Here is an 18491-nt window from a genome sequence, read left to right on the forward strand (position 1 = left end):
CTCCACATATGAGGCCGTCCCTGTACTGGCTCAAAGTTCAGGTCACGCAGACAGTTTCAGTATTGCCTCTGTGTTTGTGTTCCTCTTCAGTGTCTGAGGTGTAACTCTGTTCGTGCTGAGCTTCAGGATGACCCGCTGGGCCCTTCTCGCTCCCCTACTGCTCCTGCTGGGCCTGTACATCCACAGTGCTGTCAGTCAGGAGGCTGAGGATTCAACAGAAGCACCGCCGCCACCTCCACCACAGGGCCAGGCCTCTGATGGCACACAGGCGGAGGACGAGGACGAAGATTGGGGAATGAACTCTATCAGAGGCAGCTTTGAGACTGTTGGCAACTACTTTGACTCGATGCTGGAGTTCATGGGCGGACGGGATGGAGTGTGCCAATACCGCTGTAGATATGGTGAGTCTGTTACACAGATAAGTGGCAGTTTAAATGATACTGATATTGACCTTTTATCAGTCACTGTTGTCCAACACTGATACATCTGTTTGATTTCTTCTTCGTTAAAAAAAATATATTTTTGAATTTAATCTTTAATCTAAAAGAAATGTATTACAATTTTGTGTTGGAAAAATCTGCTATTGCTGGTAACTCACTTAAAGAGTTTGACATTTTTAGGGAATGGTCCAGTTGATACTGCCTCCAATGATAAAATTAGTGGGGGAAACACAAAATACTTAACACTATCTTTTTTGGATTGAAAATTAGCATATTATACATAAATATTGGATACTAGCAAAAAAAAAAAAAAACCCAAAAAAAGAACATATCAGCTATCAGCATCATCCAACCCAAAATACATGTACAAAACAAATTTGTCCAGTCCAGTCAAAGCTTTTTCAGTGTTGAGCGTCTGGGAATTGCCCATTTGGATTTAAATACAATGATTTAAACTTTTTTTTACAATACACTCAAACTTGAAGAAACTTACTAGGATTTATTAGGCTGATGTAGTAAACTCTTCCACTTATCATCTTTGTTATCATGTGGGAGCGGGCCTGGAGATGGACTGTGACCCCAGCATGATAGGAGAGGTCTCATGTGGTGACGAAGGAATGTGTCAAATATCATGTCAGGGGATATGAACCCCTGTTTCTCCATGTGCAAACATGGATCTACTTTTAAACCCACACGGTTATGAAACAGAATTCGGCACATTTCCACTGGTCTGTTGTGAAACATGACCTACATCTGACACTTTGCTTTGTTTCCCCTCTCAGGCAAAGCTCCTCTTCCTCGTGCTGGTTTCCAGATGCCTGAACCTAATGGATGTAGCTCCTACTTCTTTGGACTCCCTATCCCAGAAGGGGTATGCTTCTTCTATCTTCTAGGGGGCTTTTCAAAAATGCTTGGGGTGGGGAAGGCGGCTGAAACTAAGACCCTCCCCAGAGTTATTATTTTTTTGTTTGGAGCCTCCCCTTTATTTAGAAAAAATTACAACAACCTCCTCCCAATACGCCTAATCTTCACATGTTAATGGCATGATATTTTTTAATAGGCCACATTGCACATTTTGAGTGGAATTGCTGGAATATATGAAGGAATTATAGGACTAACACTGAATAAGAAAACAAGGTGCTGATATTGTTTGCTTCACCCATTAGCACAACCAGTTGAGTTATGCTGTTAATTCTATATTTAACCCTTCTATGTTTAACTACAGCATAAATCTGTTATGATGCAGTGTACAGTGAAGTCAATTGTTGGCTGGTGAAATAATGTGGTCCCCAGAGAGATTATGTTCCCTACGAACTGTTGGGATCCAAACTGTATCTCAAAATTGATATGTTATATATTATTATAGCTCTATATTATTATAGCTCCACTAAGTACTTATTGTGAAGTGTAAAATAAAGTCCCAGTACAGAGACATGATTGTTGTGTCTTTGCGTGGGTCAAAATGATTTTTTATGGCCTCAAGATAATATAAAAACTGTCCCCTGCTCTCCTAACACAATGAGATTACCCTTCCTTCAGCAAAAAAAACCCTCCACACTTAATCACCTTTGTTGTTTGTGCCAGATGGACATGGGCATCCCTGCCATGACCAAGTGTTGCAATCAGCTGGACATGTGTTACGACACCTGCGGCTCCAACAAGTACCGCTGTGACTCCAAGTTCCGCTGGTGCCTCCACAGCATCTGCTCTGACCTCAAGAAGAGCCTCGGTTTTGTGTCCAAAGTTGAAAGTCAGTGGCCTTTTAACCTTTTATTCTATTCTGTGCACATTTACTGAGCCCTTTACCACTTTTCAGCACCATTCTGACTGACATTCACCTTTAATCATAAATTCATAGCTGTAATAAAGAGTAAAAGTGATTTGGGGATACTTCTGCACATTTGCTACTCTTTAAAAAAACAAAAAAAAAGAACAACTTGATTGGAAAAAAAAATGATCAAACATTCTAATTAATTGCAGCTCATGTGATTTTAGCCAGCTACCATTTATTCAGGAGACTATGTCCTTATCACTTCTTAAATGGTATAAATGCTGGCTTTATGTAATGCATAAAACCGCTTTGTAAAGATACTAACATCTAAAAGTAAATTTATATTAAAAAAAATGTTTCCTGATAATTGCTGAAGTGCTGAAAGTGTATTAAGCAGAGTACATCTGAGATACATGATAATGTTAAACCTTACCTTTGTTTTTACATACTGCTCCATGTGCTGACCGACATCCATCTCTGATTCTTTGTCACTCTCTCTCCTCAGCCTGTGAAACAGTAGCAGACACCTTGTTCAACACAGTGTGGACTCTGGGCTGCAGACCCTACATGAACAGCCAGAGGGCAGCCTGCTACTGCCAAGGAGAGGAGAAAGATGAACTTTAAATAAGATTAAAATGCAAACCACTCTCCTATTTATAAAATAGTATCAACTAGAGCAGCGGATCAGATGATGGTGCTCTGCGCTAAGACCGACGTGGGACTACTTGAGTAATTTATTTGGAAGGTCGTTTTGTTCAAGGCCATTATTTTACTTTGCAAGTGAGTTGCGAGAAAAATCTGTATGTTTGTTTCCAGTGGTGCATCTATGCTGGCTGTAGAGCTGGTATCAGTACCTATGTAGTTTTCTCATGACATGATTCTGGTAAAAAGGAAAAATTCCTGTGGCATTAACTCCACTTTACAATGTAAAGAAAGCCTATTGTGCATCATTCCTTCAGTCATGTCATACTATGGATAGTCTACCATATGTTAATAAATGTTATTGACACATAGGTGAATGTAATTGTTTCATTTCCGGGTATGCTACAGACAAGAGCATCATTAGTCTTCAGATCAGTACACTACATTAGCCAATCTTGGTACTTGGTACTTAAACCAGTTAAAACATTATAATGATAATTTACACTAAAAAACTAAATTGGAATCAATGAAAAACTATGTTGTTATGAGCATCAGTAAACAGGGGCAGAGCTACCACTGATCTCAATAGCCGTTCATGTTGGGAAATAAACCTGTTCTTCCAGGTCCATAATATTGGTGAGACAAACCTGCGAAACATCTATTTTAGTTTGAGTTTAGTTAGTTGAGTTGATAAGCAGTTATTGGTCGTCAGAGAAAATTCCTTGAAAGACCTTGGAATTAAAAAAAAAAATTAAACTGATTAACTGATTTGCAGAAATTATAATAATATAAGAAGAATCAGAAAAAAAAAACAGCAGACTATGAAGCATCCAAATAATTTTAAAAGGGGAGGATTTTTGTATTTGTCCAGATCAAAGCAAGAGTGAAAAACAGAATGTCGACTCACAAAGATTTATAAGGGATTTTATCTACTGCACACTGTCCAATTTACAACAGCTCAGGTTTCTCAGGCTGGGGTTTACTTGGCATCAGTAAGCTAGTCAGCTATCCTTTGTCTGCCTAAGCTCTAACCCTAACCCTCCAAATGAACAACCCTGTTTATCTGGCTTCTAGATGCGTATAGCAATCAGTCAAGTTGCAGGAAATATGGTCACAAACTCATCTTCCTGAGCTACACCGTTGAATAATGGCCAGGAGAGTTTTTGCAGAACATTGTGATGTCACAGTGACGTTGACCTTTGGTCATTTGTTTATAAAATATCATCACTTCATTTTATCCTATTAGACACATTTTTGTTAAATCGTTTCATAATTAGTGTTAGTTATGGCCAAAAACATGTTTTGTGAAGTCACAGTGACCTTTGACCTTTCACCACCAAAATCTAATCAGTTCATCCTTGAGTCCAAGTGAATGTTTGTGTCAAACCTGGAGAAATTTCCTCAAGTCATTACTGAGACATTGCATTCACGAGAATGGGACAGGCAGACTGACGGACAACCCGAAAACATAACAAAAAACCCCAAAAAATACAGTTACTGCAGGTTTGATGTTTAGCATTTTAGTATGTGTAACTTAGTAGGCCTATGTGAAAATTCACACTTGCTGGTGTAAAGTATCAACAAAAGTCATTGAGATTATTCAAAATCAACACTGATAAATGACAAAAATTAAATTCAAATTATCAACAAAAAAAAAAAGATTAAGTTAAAAGGAGTGTTGTGTCAGCAGCATACACATGTGCGGGAACAGGCATTAGAGGCTGAATACTTTTTACAGGCTGAATGTTTTATGACAAAAAAATATATATACATACTGTTATATCATCAACAGACCCTACAAAATAGATTTTGCTTAATCAAATTTAAGGCTGAATAGAAACATACTTACAAAGTAGTAATTTTCACAGAACTGAAATGAGTAAAACATTTCTCACCAACCGGTAATTAATTGAACAAAAATATTTAAGATATGAAGATAACATTTACTTGTTCAAAAAGGATTCAGCACAGATTTGGAAATGTGACTTAACTAAAAATGTTCCTGTTACACACTATGAGCTGCATATGTAATAATGAGTGTTAAACATGAGGTCCACATGGTCTGTCGGGGCTCACAGCAGATTCAGATTTACGATATTCATGATGCTCCACAGAACTACAGAAAAAGAAGAAGAAACTATTAAACACGAGAACAAATGGCTGTTATTGAATGTTACAAAGAAATGTCCATTTTAATTTCAGTGTTATGGAGATTTAATTCTCTATTACAAAAGGATTTCAGTGAGGGAGAAGAAGATACTCGGATGCCTGTGTTGTTTTTTCCCCTCAAGTGGAGTATAATGTAACTATACTGTACATAATACATGCTAGTAACATTTATCAGTTTCCAGTTATCCAACATTATTCTCACACTCTACTTACTCTAACCAGTCTGAGAGGTTAGGGAGGTGACTGGCTGTGTCACTTGTTGCTTCACCTTCTGGTTAAATGCTTCAAGCTAAAAAAGAAAAAGAAAATCTGGAATAGAGTGATTTATGCTTATGTTGGCATTAAAGAAACCGTAACCAGAAAGCACTGGTCAATGATTGAATATCATCACTCACAGACTTTGACTGGATTTGAAAGGTGATTATGATCATATTATTGTTTTTAAAAAATCCTGTTTCCAAACTTATGATTGTGGGGATTTTAGAACATAGTGTAATGCACTGAACATCAATTTGATTATTTTATGTGTATTTGCACACATCTGCACTATCATGATATATACTGTGCACTCAGTGTCCACTTTATAAGATACGCCTGTACAGTCTAATGCAATTCAATAGTGTTATGCCATTAAGTCTTCCTTAATGATGCCTATAATGTTCAGTTCTTATTAAATTATCCAGGTGTACCTAATCAAGTGTTCACTGAGTGTATATTGATATTGGAATGAGACTAAGAGTCTACAGCAATGATAGCAGCACAGAGAAGCTGTACTTTGAGCTAAATGCTAACATGCTGCACATTCTGTATAAAGCGCAGCTGAGGCTGATGGGAATGGAAGTAGTTTGGCAGTTATTTGAAACCAAAGTATGAGGATCACCGAAGTCAACAGGATCGTCAGATATTTCAGTTTGGACCAAAGTGGTTGACCAACTGACAGACTGACATTGCCATACATAGAGCCATGCAGCTAGCATGCTCAAAATAGTCTTATTGCTGTTAAGTGCTAGATAAAAACATAGTGTCCATGTTCAGTGTCCAATCCTCTAAATCTGTTTTTTCAATAATAGGTTAATGACATTTTCTTTATCTTTATGCCTCATAACAGCTTGATTTGTAATTATTTCATGAACAAATCAGGTGCATTACTTTATTAGAAAACAGTAAAAAATGTTCTCCAGTCTGAAAATGTTCAAGTGAAAATATCAATGATTTTGATTTTAAAAGATGTCTGTTAAGTCACAATCACCGAATGAGGTAATACAATGGTGATTGACCTCATGGCACTCTGATGAAAGAATTGCAATATTTATGTATTTGCAGTATTAAGAACTGAGTGTCTGTGGCAACATTCCCGCCAAAAATTAAGTTGCTTCTACTGCAAACCGAACATCTCCTCTTAAAATCATTGAACTGGTGAAACAGGAGTTGACTTTTATTATGAAGTAGTCGAAATGCAATGTGTTTGTCAGAGAACTCAGTATTTACAGCCAATGTTCATCAAAAATGTATCTACAAAACACAAAAACAAGACAATAAAACTACCTGCAACAAAACTAGAGTGATTTAATGAGCTTTTTCCAAGTGAAAAAGTGGTGTATGCTCTTTATAATAAATGATGTTTTTACTTTTTGTGAATGGAATTTTTTCTTTTTCTTTCTTTCTTTCTTTCTTTGGGAAGAGAGATATTTTGATTTACATTTAATCAAAATTTAAGGTTTCAACCAAGTCGCAAATATAATTTGAGAAAAACTAATAAATTGAGGTATAAAAAAACTACACCTCCTAAATGAAATGGATTAAGCAGAAAATAACCAAATCTCCACTGACCTTTTTCCTCAGGTTCACCTTTATTTCCTCCTCTGTTGGCTGTCTTTCTTCATCTTCTGACTGCCTGGCCTCTGAGTGATGCTCATCACCCTGTGAGGCCTTCACTTCCCCCACAGAGTCTTTATTCTGTTTTGCTCGTATCGCTTGCTTTCTTAGTTGAGTCTTTCTCTCTCTTAACTTACAAAACCATGCACGACCTTTCCTTATGTATGCCGCCTTCTGTTTGTGACCTTCTGAGACTTGTTTTAGACAGTGCTTATTGGTTGACGGCTTTGTGCTGATGACCCGTAGGCAGCGATGGCCAGCTGATCCGATCTGGCCCTCACTCTTAGACAGGTCTGGATTCACAAGTAAATTCATGTCCTCAAAGGAATCATGATGAGGGTAAACCATGTGAGAACCCACTATAGAGCCAGGAAAGTGAAAGTCGGTGTTCTGTGGATAAGGATACTCACTGGAATCAAGGGAGGGAGGAATGGCACCCTGAGTATATGTTGAGTAAGAATTTGGAGCAGCACTGTAAGTGCCACTGTGGTAGGCAGTGTACTGGGAATACTGGGGCATACTGTAATCTGAAAATGCAGATGCAGAAGCAGGATGGGATTGGGAATAACTTTGTTCTTGTGGATATGGATGATGATGATAAGTAGAGATTTCTTTGGAGTCTTTTCTGTCTTTGTCTATGTCCCTGGGCTCCATTGCTTCTTTGCTGTCCTGGTTGCCATCTTGGCATGTTAGTCCATCTCTGCTTCTGCATTCAGACGATCGCTTTTGTTTTGAGTCTCTGCTGTGAGAGTGGCAATGGCGAGAGGGGCTGGGACTAAAGCTCCTAGAGGTCGACCTTGAGGAGGAGGAAGAGGAGGATGAGGAGGACGAATCCATGTGATGTCTGAGGGAGCCTCTTTGCAGACTCTCCTGCTCCCCTCTGCTGTCAGCCCCACATCTGCCTTCATGTTTCTTTCCATACAGCCTCTCCTGAGTCCGGTCTGCTAGTCTGCTCATCTCTTCCACTTCCAGGCTCAATCCCAGAGTTTTAAGAATGTTCTGCAGGTGTTCATGCTGCTCATCCACCTTTGGTTGTTCTTCCTCTTTTTTCTTCACTGCCAGGGGAGACTTTGATCGAATACTGGAACCAAAAGAGCTGTCTCTTCTGTCATTCATGTCCTCACCACCAGGCAGGGAGAGTCTCTCGTTCTGGGATCTCTCTCGACTGGGCGGGTCAGTCTTCCTCTCTCCACCATCGGTCCAACTGTGGCCCGGCATGGAGGCTTCACTGTTTGATTGCTGGCTCTCGCCCGGCTCTGACTTGTTCTCCACAGGAGGGGGCTGAATGTCCAGCAGCTCCTCGCCTAAAGCAAGATCCTCACTGTCGTCATTGACGATCCTGCTGAGCAAGTCGATATCTACTCCTTTGTTGAGCACACTGAGGAAGCGCTGGAAACCCTTGTTGTCATTGTTCTCCTGAATGGCTGCTGAAGTAATGCTTTGGGTGGGAGGAGGCAGTGTGACATCAGGGACCTGGGAGGGTCAGATATAGAGAGATATATCTTTTTATTTAAACAGTAAGCTCTATGATTATGATCTTTTAGCATTCTCTTTTATAGTACGGTGGCACATAGTTAACACCCACATCTTCTTTTCTTCATGTTTTTTCTGAATTTAGGGATTAAGGCAGTCACTTTTTATTTGGAATTTGAACTTCCATTTGAACATGAGAAAAAATTAATTATTCACACTTTAATGATCTGTTTGAATTCAAAATTTACAGTGTACAGATTGTCTGAAGATGTTGGGCTTGCATGCCCAACTGACCTATCAGTAAACTAAACAGAGAAATACAAATGGAAGAGGGCACTAGTGAGCAAAGCTCTGCCAATCAGATAATCACAACACATCAGTGTATAAGTATTTTGGGTTCTACACCACAAATAGAAAATTACCAAGGTTGTTGCTGACTTTGTCAAAAGAAACTGTCTTACTCCACAACAACAGCAAATGAGGATTCACAGACAAGCTCAACACCCAGAATGAGACAGCAGACACACAAGAAACATGTAGTGCAGCACGAGCAATCATGATGTCAGCAATTATATAACTGCAAAAAAGCTGCGGTTAATGAAATAAAAAATATGTGTCTGTGAGACATGGTGCCCATGTACACCGTCAGCATGGAGACATTTCAGAAAATGATCCATTATTGTTATAGTTTGTATGTCTGAGTTGAGAAATAAACATTTGAAAATTATAAGTAATCTGTGCATCTACTTGATAGCAAGTTCACTCGCAAAACCATTTGTTTATTGTATCTCAAATTGCAAAACTGTCCATTATAATTGCAATATGACTTTTTGCAGCCCCAGAAACAAGTTGAGCAACATTAACTGTACAACCTTGTCAGACTGTGAAGGAATCATTCCTTCTTTAGGTCTTCAGGTTGTATTGGCCAGTGTTTCCACAGGTCACATACAAACAAGTCCTAAAAAGCAAAAGTTCAATGTCTGTTAGTAGAATGGCTGTAGAATCCAGCTGGCCCATCTCCCATAACAACCAAGGTCATAAAGATATCATGTGCCGAGACTCCAGTATTGGGAGGGAATAGTTGTAACACAGGAGCCCTTCAGCTCAGGGACAGACAGTCTTCCCTTGAGATTTCTTATGCATCGTGACTTAGGTGAATGTAATTCATTGTTTCAGATTTGGTACCAATGTAAGCGTCACACATGCATGAATAGGTGTTGTGGTCCATGAAGAATATCCTTATTTGTTAGTAAGTGTTACAAGTTGGAATAAAGTGCAATAAAACTAATATTATAAGTTAAAATGTGGACTTAATTATAATCTATAGGAGCAGTATAGATGAAAATAAATGCAATTTAACTGCAATACAACTATGTAGCTTGTGTTGCACTACACAATAAGCCTTGGTATAGTAGAGCTAGGTGATAGGTGATTTCATTACATTATGGTGTTTTTTTGTTTTTTTTTTAAAAACAAAAAAAAAAACAAACCTCTGTGTTTGTTGGTAGTACACAGAGGTCCCAACATCTCTGCTTCATTAGTGCTTTCACTCTCAGTTTCAGGGGATGTTCTTCAAGCAGGCTGGATGAGTTCATTCTCTTTTTGGGTGACGGGACCTGAGCAGAAAGAGAGGAAGAAAATACAGTTAATAGCATATTATCTGGCCATTCAAAGTGGAAATCGCTGTTTTCTCAAATTAAGCTGATGATCTAAAATAGGTGAATGATTATCAATCTATGACTATTACTACTCACCTTTGAGAAAAAGTTGAGAGAATGTCGTTGCTGCAAAATTAGATTCACTCTGTCTCGAAGAGTTTCACCTTTGCATTTAGCTGAGTGTTCATGACAGGAAAGGCCTGGTGGTGTTGTCTTCTTCACCAAAGGTTCAACTGTTTTCAAAGCGATGGCAGCTTTCTTAAGTATTATTCGCTCTTCTATCTCTCTAAGCTCTTTCCGCTTTCTCACCAGCTCTGAATCCTCCTCGTCTATTTCCAGAGGCTCTCCGTCTGGATCCTCCACTTCTGGCTCCTTACTGTAAAAGTTAAGGGTGGAGGAACTGAGTTCCTCCCATCCCAAATTCACTCCCATGCTGTTCTGTGGTTCATCAACAGTGTGTCTTGAGTATTCGCAGTAAGTGTCGTAATCAATATTAGTTTTTAAAGCATTTCCCATGCTGTTATTAACAAAACTGTTATTTGGACCCAGATGTCTTTGCAATCTTCGAAAAGCATCTTCCCAGTCAAGTGGATTCATTGTTCAGCCTCGTACAGTTTGTGAAGGTTGTACTCTTTCTGTAAAGTAGAAACAGTGGAGAAGTTAATGTGGGTTAGCAATGACTTGTATGCAGACCTGTAGTTACTGCACTGACCGCAGAATTAAAATTATTACTTAACAGAAACAAAATGAGGTTGCAGAGTGAACAAGCCCCCAACCTTGAGATTGTTAACAATTTTCTTTTAGTTACCAAGAAATTAAATTACAACCGTTTATAAGTCGACAGCTGTTGAGGAAAGGACGCCAGGATTTAGTAAGCCAATCTAAATTAAATTAAAACATGGTATAATATTTATGGTTTGGCAAAGTATGGACCGGACAGACAGTAAAACTGACTAAATCCTGTTTATTTTAGGTAGCTTAGCTTGGCAGCTAACAGACTATTTACCTACTGTGGTTGCTCAAACGACCCTTTCTTCACGCGCATCGCGGAATAAAATGTTATTTTAAGCTAGTGTTGCTCTGAAACCGGAGTACCTGGACAGTGAAACACCAAGAGTAGGATTTAATAAGTTTCAGCAGTAGACAAGGACAGACGTTTATTTACAATAATGCTTGAACTAAAGAGCAGAGGGGGCAGGACAGCTGTCAATGCCTCGGTGGTGTTAAATCAAGATGTTAACAGTGCCGCCTGCTGGACGGAGGACAAACTACGACCAGATCCACGAGTGCCTGATCAAAGGCGTTGACTTCTCATTTCCACTCACCTCTGACAAAAACCTAACGATGTACATAAACATGTCCTTCTCCTTTGTATGTGGAAAGTTCAATCACTTTTTAATGATGAATAATAAAACGACTGAAACAACGGGAGGCTTAGCACATAAACCTGTTTGACAACAATGAGATTTAAAGTCTGGTCCTGCTTAATAAAGTCAATCACAGGGCAAGTTTGCCTGCAACCAAATTAGATGAGATTTTTAAAAAGTCATCTAAATCTTACAGGTCAATAGAGTCTTAAAATCACACCTTCACCAGTTTCTAGCTTTTGAAGAGCAATGCTCACACTGTCTCCTGGTGCACTGCAGGACCATAAGAATTCTTGGTGGAGTTAAATATTTTTCAGGAGCTCTGCATTCACCTTTCTGATCTTATCTGAAGGGGTGACACAGCTAAAATGAAATGACAGCATTTGTCAAGTAAAAATACATATATGTAAACTATATATGAATTAGTCAAGGAATGAGAAAAAAAAAAAACAACTGACTAGTATCTGTCATTTTGTAACTGTACATGCTAATTAATTATTGCACATTATACAGTGGCAAGAAAAAGTTAATCAACCCTTTGGAATCATCTTCATTTATGGATAAATTGTTCAACAAACAGTGAGATCTTCATCTTTCATCTGAGCTACAATAATGAACAAACACAATTAATTTCAACTAACTATTCACACACAAATCTTTGTATTAGTATTGTCCATACTGAATACAGAATTACAATATTCCATGTAGATCCACAAAATATAAAATATCACATACATGCCTGAAGTTTGCTAAAGAGCACATTGACACTCCACAACACTGGCCAGAAAATGTTTTGTGGACTAATGAAACTATGGTTGAATTGTGTGTGAAGAACATGCAGCACTATGTATGGTGTAATAAGGGCACTGCATACCAACATGAAAACATCATCCCAAAGGTGACCATGCGGCTGGACAGTTTAGCATCATCAAGGGTAAAATTAATTCCCAAGTTTATTAAGGTCTCTTACAGGATAATGTCAGGGTGACTGAAGGTCAGTAGGACCCTAAACATCAATGTAAATCTACAGCAGAATGACTTCAAACAAAGTCAGTCCACCTTTTGCAGTGGCCCAGTCAGAGCCCAGACCAAAACCCAACAGAAAAGCTGTGGATTGACCCAGAGAGCCATTCACACCAGACATCCTAAAAGAAATGGCTGAGCTGAAGCAGTTCAGTAAGGAAGAAATTTCTCCTGAACATTGTGCTGTTCTGATCTGCAGCTACCAAAAGAGCTTGTTTGATGTTATTGCTGCCAAAGGAGGTTTGACCTGTTATTAAATCTAAGGGTTCACTTGCTTTTTTCACCAGCACTGTGAATTTTTAATGGGTATGTTCAATAAAGACATGAAAGATTATAATTGTTTGTGTGTTAAATAGCTTGAGAACATTGTGTCCGTCTACAATTGTGACTTAGATGAGAATCGAATCACATTTTATGAAGTTAATGCAGAAAATTGATGCTGAAAACCAGGTATTTCCAAAGAGTTCACATACTTGTTCTTGTCTCTGTACATTCAGATGCTGTCAGATAACATTATGTGTCTTGCTCAAGGGCACTTCAGTTGCAAAGATGAAGCAGTGATTTGAATCCAGGCCCACTGTTCTAAGGATGGCATAAATATGAACTATACATACACAGATAACATATGCGTTGTGCCATTAACTTGGATCGAATATCAACTATTTAATTTGTTTTACACCATCCTTATTTGTCTAGTCTGATGTTGTAAACTTCTGTACTGTTAAACACAATATCTGAATGTACTTCACAGCCTGCCAAGGATGACACAATAAACTATGACATTTTGATTTTTGTACATGATAGTCCCATCCGCTATTTGCTTTTTTCTTGGAGAAAAAAAGTTTTGTTATAAAACAGTCAAGAACTACCAGTGCAATTAAACAGCTCTACACCATTTACTTAGAATCATTGTATTTATTATGCAGTTAAGATATTTACAGAACAGTTTTCTGAGCTGACAAGCTTAAGTGCAAAGCACATTCTGTACTCCAGGCTATGGTGCATTTTAGAAGGATAAAGGCTGAATCCTACAATGACACAATTGCAAACAAATATAAGTTCAACAAAAATGATAGTGTATCAAATTATACTGTTTGATCTAATTTGAAATGATAAAACTGAGTCAAAGTTCTCAGAAACCAACAAAATCACTTTCTGCACAACTTTTCAGTGTTTTTCTTTAGCATGACATTGTGCTCTGGGAACAAAGGCAGACCAGGTTATGGACACAGCTCCAACACCACCTGAAGGTTTCTTTGATTAACTCCTGTTGTTACTGTCTGTTCTGTTTTCATCATTTTTTGGCATTACTTTTTGCTGCTGCTGGACAGTTTGCTTGCAAATGTTCAATGTTGGTTTTCTTTGATGTTCAAATATGTGATTTGTGGTTAAAACAGGACACTCTGAAGGCCCAACTGTTTACTCTATTAATATTTTCTACTATTAGGCAAAAGATAATCGTTCAACTCTATCAGTCAGTTTTAAAGTCAGATTTTCATCCGATGTAACATCATCCAGGTTGTTTGGTTTCAATAACCTGCAAACATCGGGGCCTTGACTGTGTTTTTGACTTTTGTGTTGTGTTCAGTGGCTGAACTGGGTTTAGATTTGGCAGGTTAAAAAAGGGTGACTGTGGATTACTAATGTTTTGTGGGAGTAGATGTCTTGTTTGAGCGAGTACCGCTGGAATGATGTTCAGAGGTGGGATATGGGGATAAGGGAGGAAGGGAGGTAGGCGAGGCAAGAAAAGCCTTGGTCCAACATGGGGCAAGTTGGGAGGCAGAGCTGGAGGTAGAGTTGGGTATGGCAGCGGTGAACAGTTCACTGGAGAGTACGTCGGCATCACAGGTGTAAGAGGTGGTTCTGATAAACTGTATGTAGTATTTTGAGAAAATATCTGTAATGCAGCAGAGCTTTCCTGGGAGTTAGTTTCACATTTCTCACTGTCCTGTAAAGAACTACTGCTGCCATTCTGGCCATACTCAGCCTGATGTACCTTTACTTGATCTACCTCGGTTTCATCCCTCCGAGCACTACATGAGTCTTTTCTCATATAATTGTCCCGAGTCAAAGAGCTGAAATTAGACCTGCTTGATGATGATGATCTACTTCGACGTCTCGGAGAAAATGCTTGCCTCGAGTCCCTTTCCCTACTTCCTCTACGATGGCGGCCCCGGTCACTGTCCTTCTTTCCATATAACCGCTCCTGGATTCGATGTGTCATTTGGCCAAGTTCCTCAGATCCCAAATCCATGCCGATGGCCTGCAGAACATCTTGCATCTGCCTGTGCTTGTGCTCATCTTCCGGTGTCAGGGTTAACTTTCCCACCACTGATGGAGACCTGGATCTACTGTTCAAGCTGTAGTAGTTTTGTCCTCCGTCACTCCTTTGCAGAGACTTTTCATCAGATGGAGAGTAGCCCTGTGGGCTGAAGGACCTATGATGAGGCTGTGGAGAAGCCAGGCTCTGGGATCCTTCGCTCTCATTCCAGTGTTGGTTATTTTGGTGGCTTCCTTGTTGCTGGTCAGCAGAACTGGGAGACCACCGGCGATTTGCAGTGTTCATGAATGAACCTGGAGAACTTGGTTGATCACAGATTTCTGGAGATGTCTGAGTCACTATCTTGGTGAGCATGGCGACATTCACACCTTTGTTGAGTACATCAAGGAAACGCTGGAAACCCCTGGTTGACTTCTGCTCAGGAACAGAAGGACTTTGGTTGGTGACATCACTCCCAAAAGACTGATGGGAAACATAGAAGAAACCATAGTTTATGACGCTAATATCTGCGGTCTACCTGAAACCAGATAGACCACATTAGGGAAATAGGGCCCTCTCGTCAGCCTTTCAGCTCAGACATGAAACCCTTTTATGTTAATCAGTGGCATGGTCAGTCTCATGTCTGAATAAGAACCCCAGTCATTTTTACATCGAAATCATACATCGAGCTCAGACCTGGAAAGATATCCATACCACATTCAACACAATCAGCTCAAGTCTGAACTGAATGCCATCAGATTAACATAAAGGCTGCAGAAGCACAATGTTAAACATCGAGAGAGAGAGAGAGAGAGAGAGAGAGAGAGATGTGCGTCTTGTAGAAACCTCTAGGATCACCGTCTGAACTGTCAATCATCATCTCTTATGCACAAAATTAGTAAGCAAACAATTTCAATGAGTCAATTTTAAGTTGTTGAGGAGATCAATCCACTTAGATCAAATCAGTTGTCAATGTTTTTCCCCTCACTGTACAGGTGAGACAAAAGAGGTTAAAAAAAAAACCCTGTGCAACCACAGCAATAATGTGAAGGTCATCCATGCCAAATGCATAAATAAATTCATATCCAAAACGCCTTACATACAGCTTGTGAGTTAGTAGGAATTAAATGAGAGTCCAATTTAACATCCTGTCATTCAGTGCTTGTATTGTCAGATATTATAAAACAGGCATAATTTAAAATTTAAAAGCATCACATTAAACTGATGCAGAGAAGTATCAGTGGATTCACTGTAAGAGCTAGGGCAAATGTCCCTCATGCTCATGAAATATGTATGGTAAAATAAGTTCCATCAGTCATGCAGCCTGTGTGGGAAAAGAAAAGTCCTCCTCCTTGCTATTGTGACATTTTTAACTCAATGCTTATGGTCTATAACTTGTAGCCCTGCTTACAGTTACAGTGAAATCGGAAGCATTGTAGATATGCTGGATAGCTGACTAGCTCTCCATTAAGAAAACACAACCTCTGTCACAGTTGGTGGTCACCTAGAGTATTTTTTATGGTGTCTCATTTGTTGTATTGTTATTTGTTTGTATATTATCTGCAATGGTGTGGTCAGAATTTAGCCTGAATTTATCTCCAGAATCAACCACACATCTGATTCCAACAAGAACACCTTTAAGGTTAAAAAACGTTTGGGGTTTTGGTTTATGGGACACGTGTTTAACATGATTATTTGTCACATTGCACTGAGGCACCCTCAGTGCAATGTGACAAATATTCTGGAGAAATTCTGAATGTATTACCAAGAAACAGACTTTTAAGAGAAGATGAACAAGCTTGACCATCTGAAAAACCTGTGAAACAAACCCACCTGTCCACTAGATTCAGTCAATGGAAACCTTGTCCTATTCTGACGATGATCCTCATGATCTGTGGAAGGGCTGTCATCCCTCTCTCTTGGTTTGCCACAACTCTGTTCAATATAGAGAAATGTTTCATTAAAACAAAAACAATAAGACCAACTACTTAAGGATTTTTAAACACAAAACTTTGCCGTCACAATGCTAACAGGCTGACATGGTGTTTATTGAGCCTTACCTTTGAAGTGCGCTCTTGTGATCGAGTCCTCTCTTCTGAACGGTCCCAGCTCCTTTCGTGGCGATGACTATCTTTGTAATATCCAGACATTAGTCTGTAGTCATCATGTTGTTGCCTGTAGGTGAACTCCTCAGGCCTATGCCTGTGTCTGGAGTCTTGAGATGTTTTACTGAATTTGAAATCCTCTTCCTGTGGTAGTGTATGTTTAAAATCCTTGGGTACATGTAAATGTGAAAAACTGTCTGGTGACTGCCTGTACGTTTTATCTTCAGGCTCACGCCTGTATCTGTAATCATCCTCATCATCATCTGTAAACCTTTGCCTTTTCTTTTCAGCACCACTCCAATCAGGTGAAGACACATGTCTTCTCACTGGGCTCTTTCTGCTCCAGTCTCTGCTCACTGAATCTTTACTGTATCGCCTCTTAGGTGAGTCACTGTACTCTCTACTTCTGTTTGTTCTCTCTGTGCTGCTGTGTCCATCCCCACCATATTTATGATAGGAATCCCACTGTACATCTCTGTGAGGTTCGTGCCTTTCTTCCCGTCTGTCATCATAGTCATCCCACTGCCTTGAGCTTCTGTCACTGTACTGCCGCCTGTGACTGTGCTCAGACCTGTTTGAGTGCATCATCTCACAGCAACTCCAGTAGCTGAGTAAATGTCAAAGACTGAAACAAAAAAGACAATGAGCTTTAAACTTATGAAATTAAAACATGGTAAACAATCACTTGCCTGACATGAACTATAGTATTTGTTTTCTTGTTTAGTCTAAATGCATCATCAAAAATTAATGCTATCAATAATAACAGACCACGGTATAGGTTATCAGTATAGGTTCAGGTTTTCAGTCCAGATTACAGAAACTCTGCCCCGACCGGAGCTTTTTCAATAAACGCACCTACAGCCAGTGTTTGAACAGAGTGAAAACGAGTTAGCACCGAGCTTTTATGTAAGGTTCAGTTATGGCTTCAGTGTCATTTGACCTAACTATTGTTAACATTAGCCGGTTAGCTCCACTAGCTGTTTGCTAGTAGGTCAGTCGCAAAGAAGCAGAGAATATCTAGACAGTTAGCTTTACCTAGTACGAAAAACACAAAACTCACACTTTCTTATCACCTACAAGTGTTTTTCGATTATTTCCAGGTAGTGGCGACACATTTGTACTAAGTTCGCCTCTTCGGCCTGGTGTTCAGATAATTATGGGGAGCAGTTTTAGGTTATCCTAGCGGGCTAGCAAACAAACGTTTGAGTATCAACCTAACGGTTACAATACCTTTTCCGTTGGACGACTCCACTTTCTTTAAAGGGGGGGCCAGGGAACCTAGGTTTGCCAATTTGTATAAATCATAACAGCGACAAACTGCCAAGCAGTTAGCTAACATTTGTAATCGAATTTTCACTTGCAGACGACGGTGCACCTCACCACCTTGCTTTTCCAGCTCTTCCAGTCAACAACAAGGTGTTTAAACTACTGCCCCTCCTGGATGGAGTGTGAATAACCTAATCCTATGTTCCTATGTCCCACTTTTATTATATATACATAATAAAACAGAAGTGGAAACTCTGTGACCTAACTTAACTGCATTGTTTTAAATATTCTGTCCAAATGAGTTCATTCGGAATGCCAGAGCCAGAAACAAATGTCCCCATACACCAACACTGCTGTTAAATATCTTATGAAATGTCTTTACATTATCATTTTTCAAGTTATTCTGGCTGTGTTCAAACTGTGACTGCAAATAATTTGTAAC

General features: G+C 39.3%; 3 protein-coding genes across 10 annotated transcripts; 1 reads left to right on the forward strand and 2 right to left on the reverse strand.

The window, feature by feature from the left end:
• Positions 1 to 77: 77 nt before the first annotated feature.
• Positions 78 to 3224, forward strand: LOC111660403 (group XIIB secretory phospholipase A2-like protein). The gene is made up of 4 exons (XM_023413670.2): positions 78 to 401; positions 1223 to 1311; positions 2025 to 2190; positions 2717 to 3224. Exons 1-4 carry the CDS (start codon positions 128 to 130, stop codon positions 2833 to 2835), a joined length of 648 nt encoding a protein of 215 aa, XP_023269438.1. The 5' UTR covers positions 78 to 127; the 3' UTR covers positions 2836 to 3224.
• A 1133-nt stretch (positions 3225 to 4357) lies between these two features.
• Positions 4358 to 16613, reverse strand: LOC147818716 (uncharacterized). 8 transcript variants are annotated; one of them, XR_015437700.1, is made up of 6 exons: positions 11035 to 11241; positions 10125 to 10663; positions 9861 to 9986; positions 6853 to 8370; positions 5236 to 5331; positions 4358 to 4969 (listed from the first exon to the last, which is right to left on the reverse strand). XR_015437700.1 is itself a non-coding variant. In XM_023413677.2 (6 exons), the coding sequence occupies exons 2-5, from the start codon at positions 10623 to 10625 to the stop codon at positions 5237 to 5239; spliced, it is 2220 nt and encodes a 739-aa protein (XP_023269445.1). In that variant the 5' UTR covers positions 10626 to 10663; positions 16512 to 16613; the 3' UTR covers positions 4358 to 4969; position 5236. The 8 variants fall into 8 exon arrangements, 7 of the variants coding, with proteins under 7 accessions (XP_023269445.1, XP_087032031.1, XP_023269450.1 ...); XM_023413677.2 differs by lacking the exon at positions 11035 to 11241 and adding an exon at positions 16512 to 16613 and having other exon boundaries at positions 5236 to 5311; XM_087175905.1 differs by having other exon boundaries at positions 5236 to 5311; positions 11124 to 11245.
• On the reverse strand, positions 13314 to 18193 carry LOC111660410 (uncharacterized). Its single transcript, XM_023413683.2, has 4 exons — positions 18014 to 18193; positions 16739 to 17408; positions 16512 to 16613; positions 13314 to 15161 (listed from the first exon to the last, which is right to left on the reverse strand). Exons 2-4 carry the CDS (start codon positions 17369 to 17371, stop codon positions 13929 to 13931), a joined length of 1968 nt encoding a protein of 655 aa, XP_023269451.1. The 5' UTR covers positions 17372 to 17408; positions 18014 to 18193; the 3' UTR covers positions 13314 to 13928.
• Between the last annotated feature and the right edge of the window lie 298 nt (positions 18194 to 18491).

The sequence above is a fragment of the Seriola lalandi genome, unplaced genomic scaffold (assembly GCF_002814215.2).
Source record: "Seriola lalandi dorsalis isolate HSWRI2012SDOR001 ecotype SW California unplaced genomic scaffold, Sedor1 jcf7180002054518, whole genome shotgun sequence".
Classification (NCBI taxonomy): domain Eukaryota; kingdom Metazoa; phylum Chordata; class Actinopteri; order Carangiformes; family Carangidae; genus Seriola; species Seriola lalandi.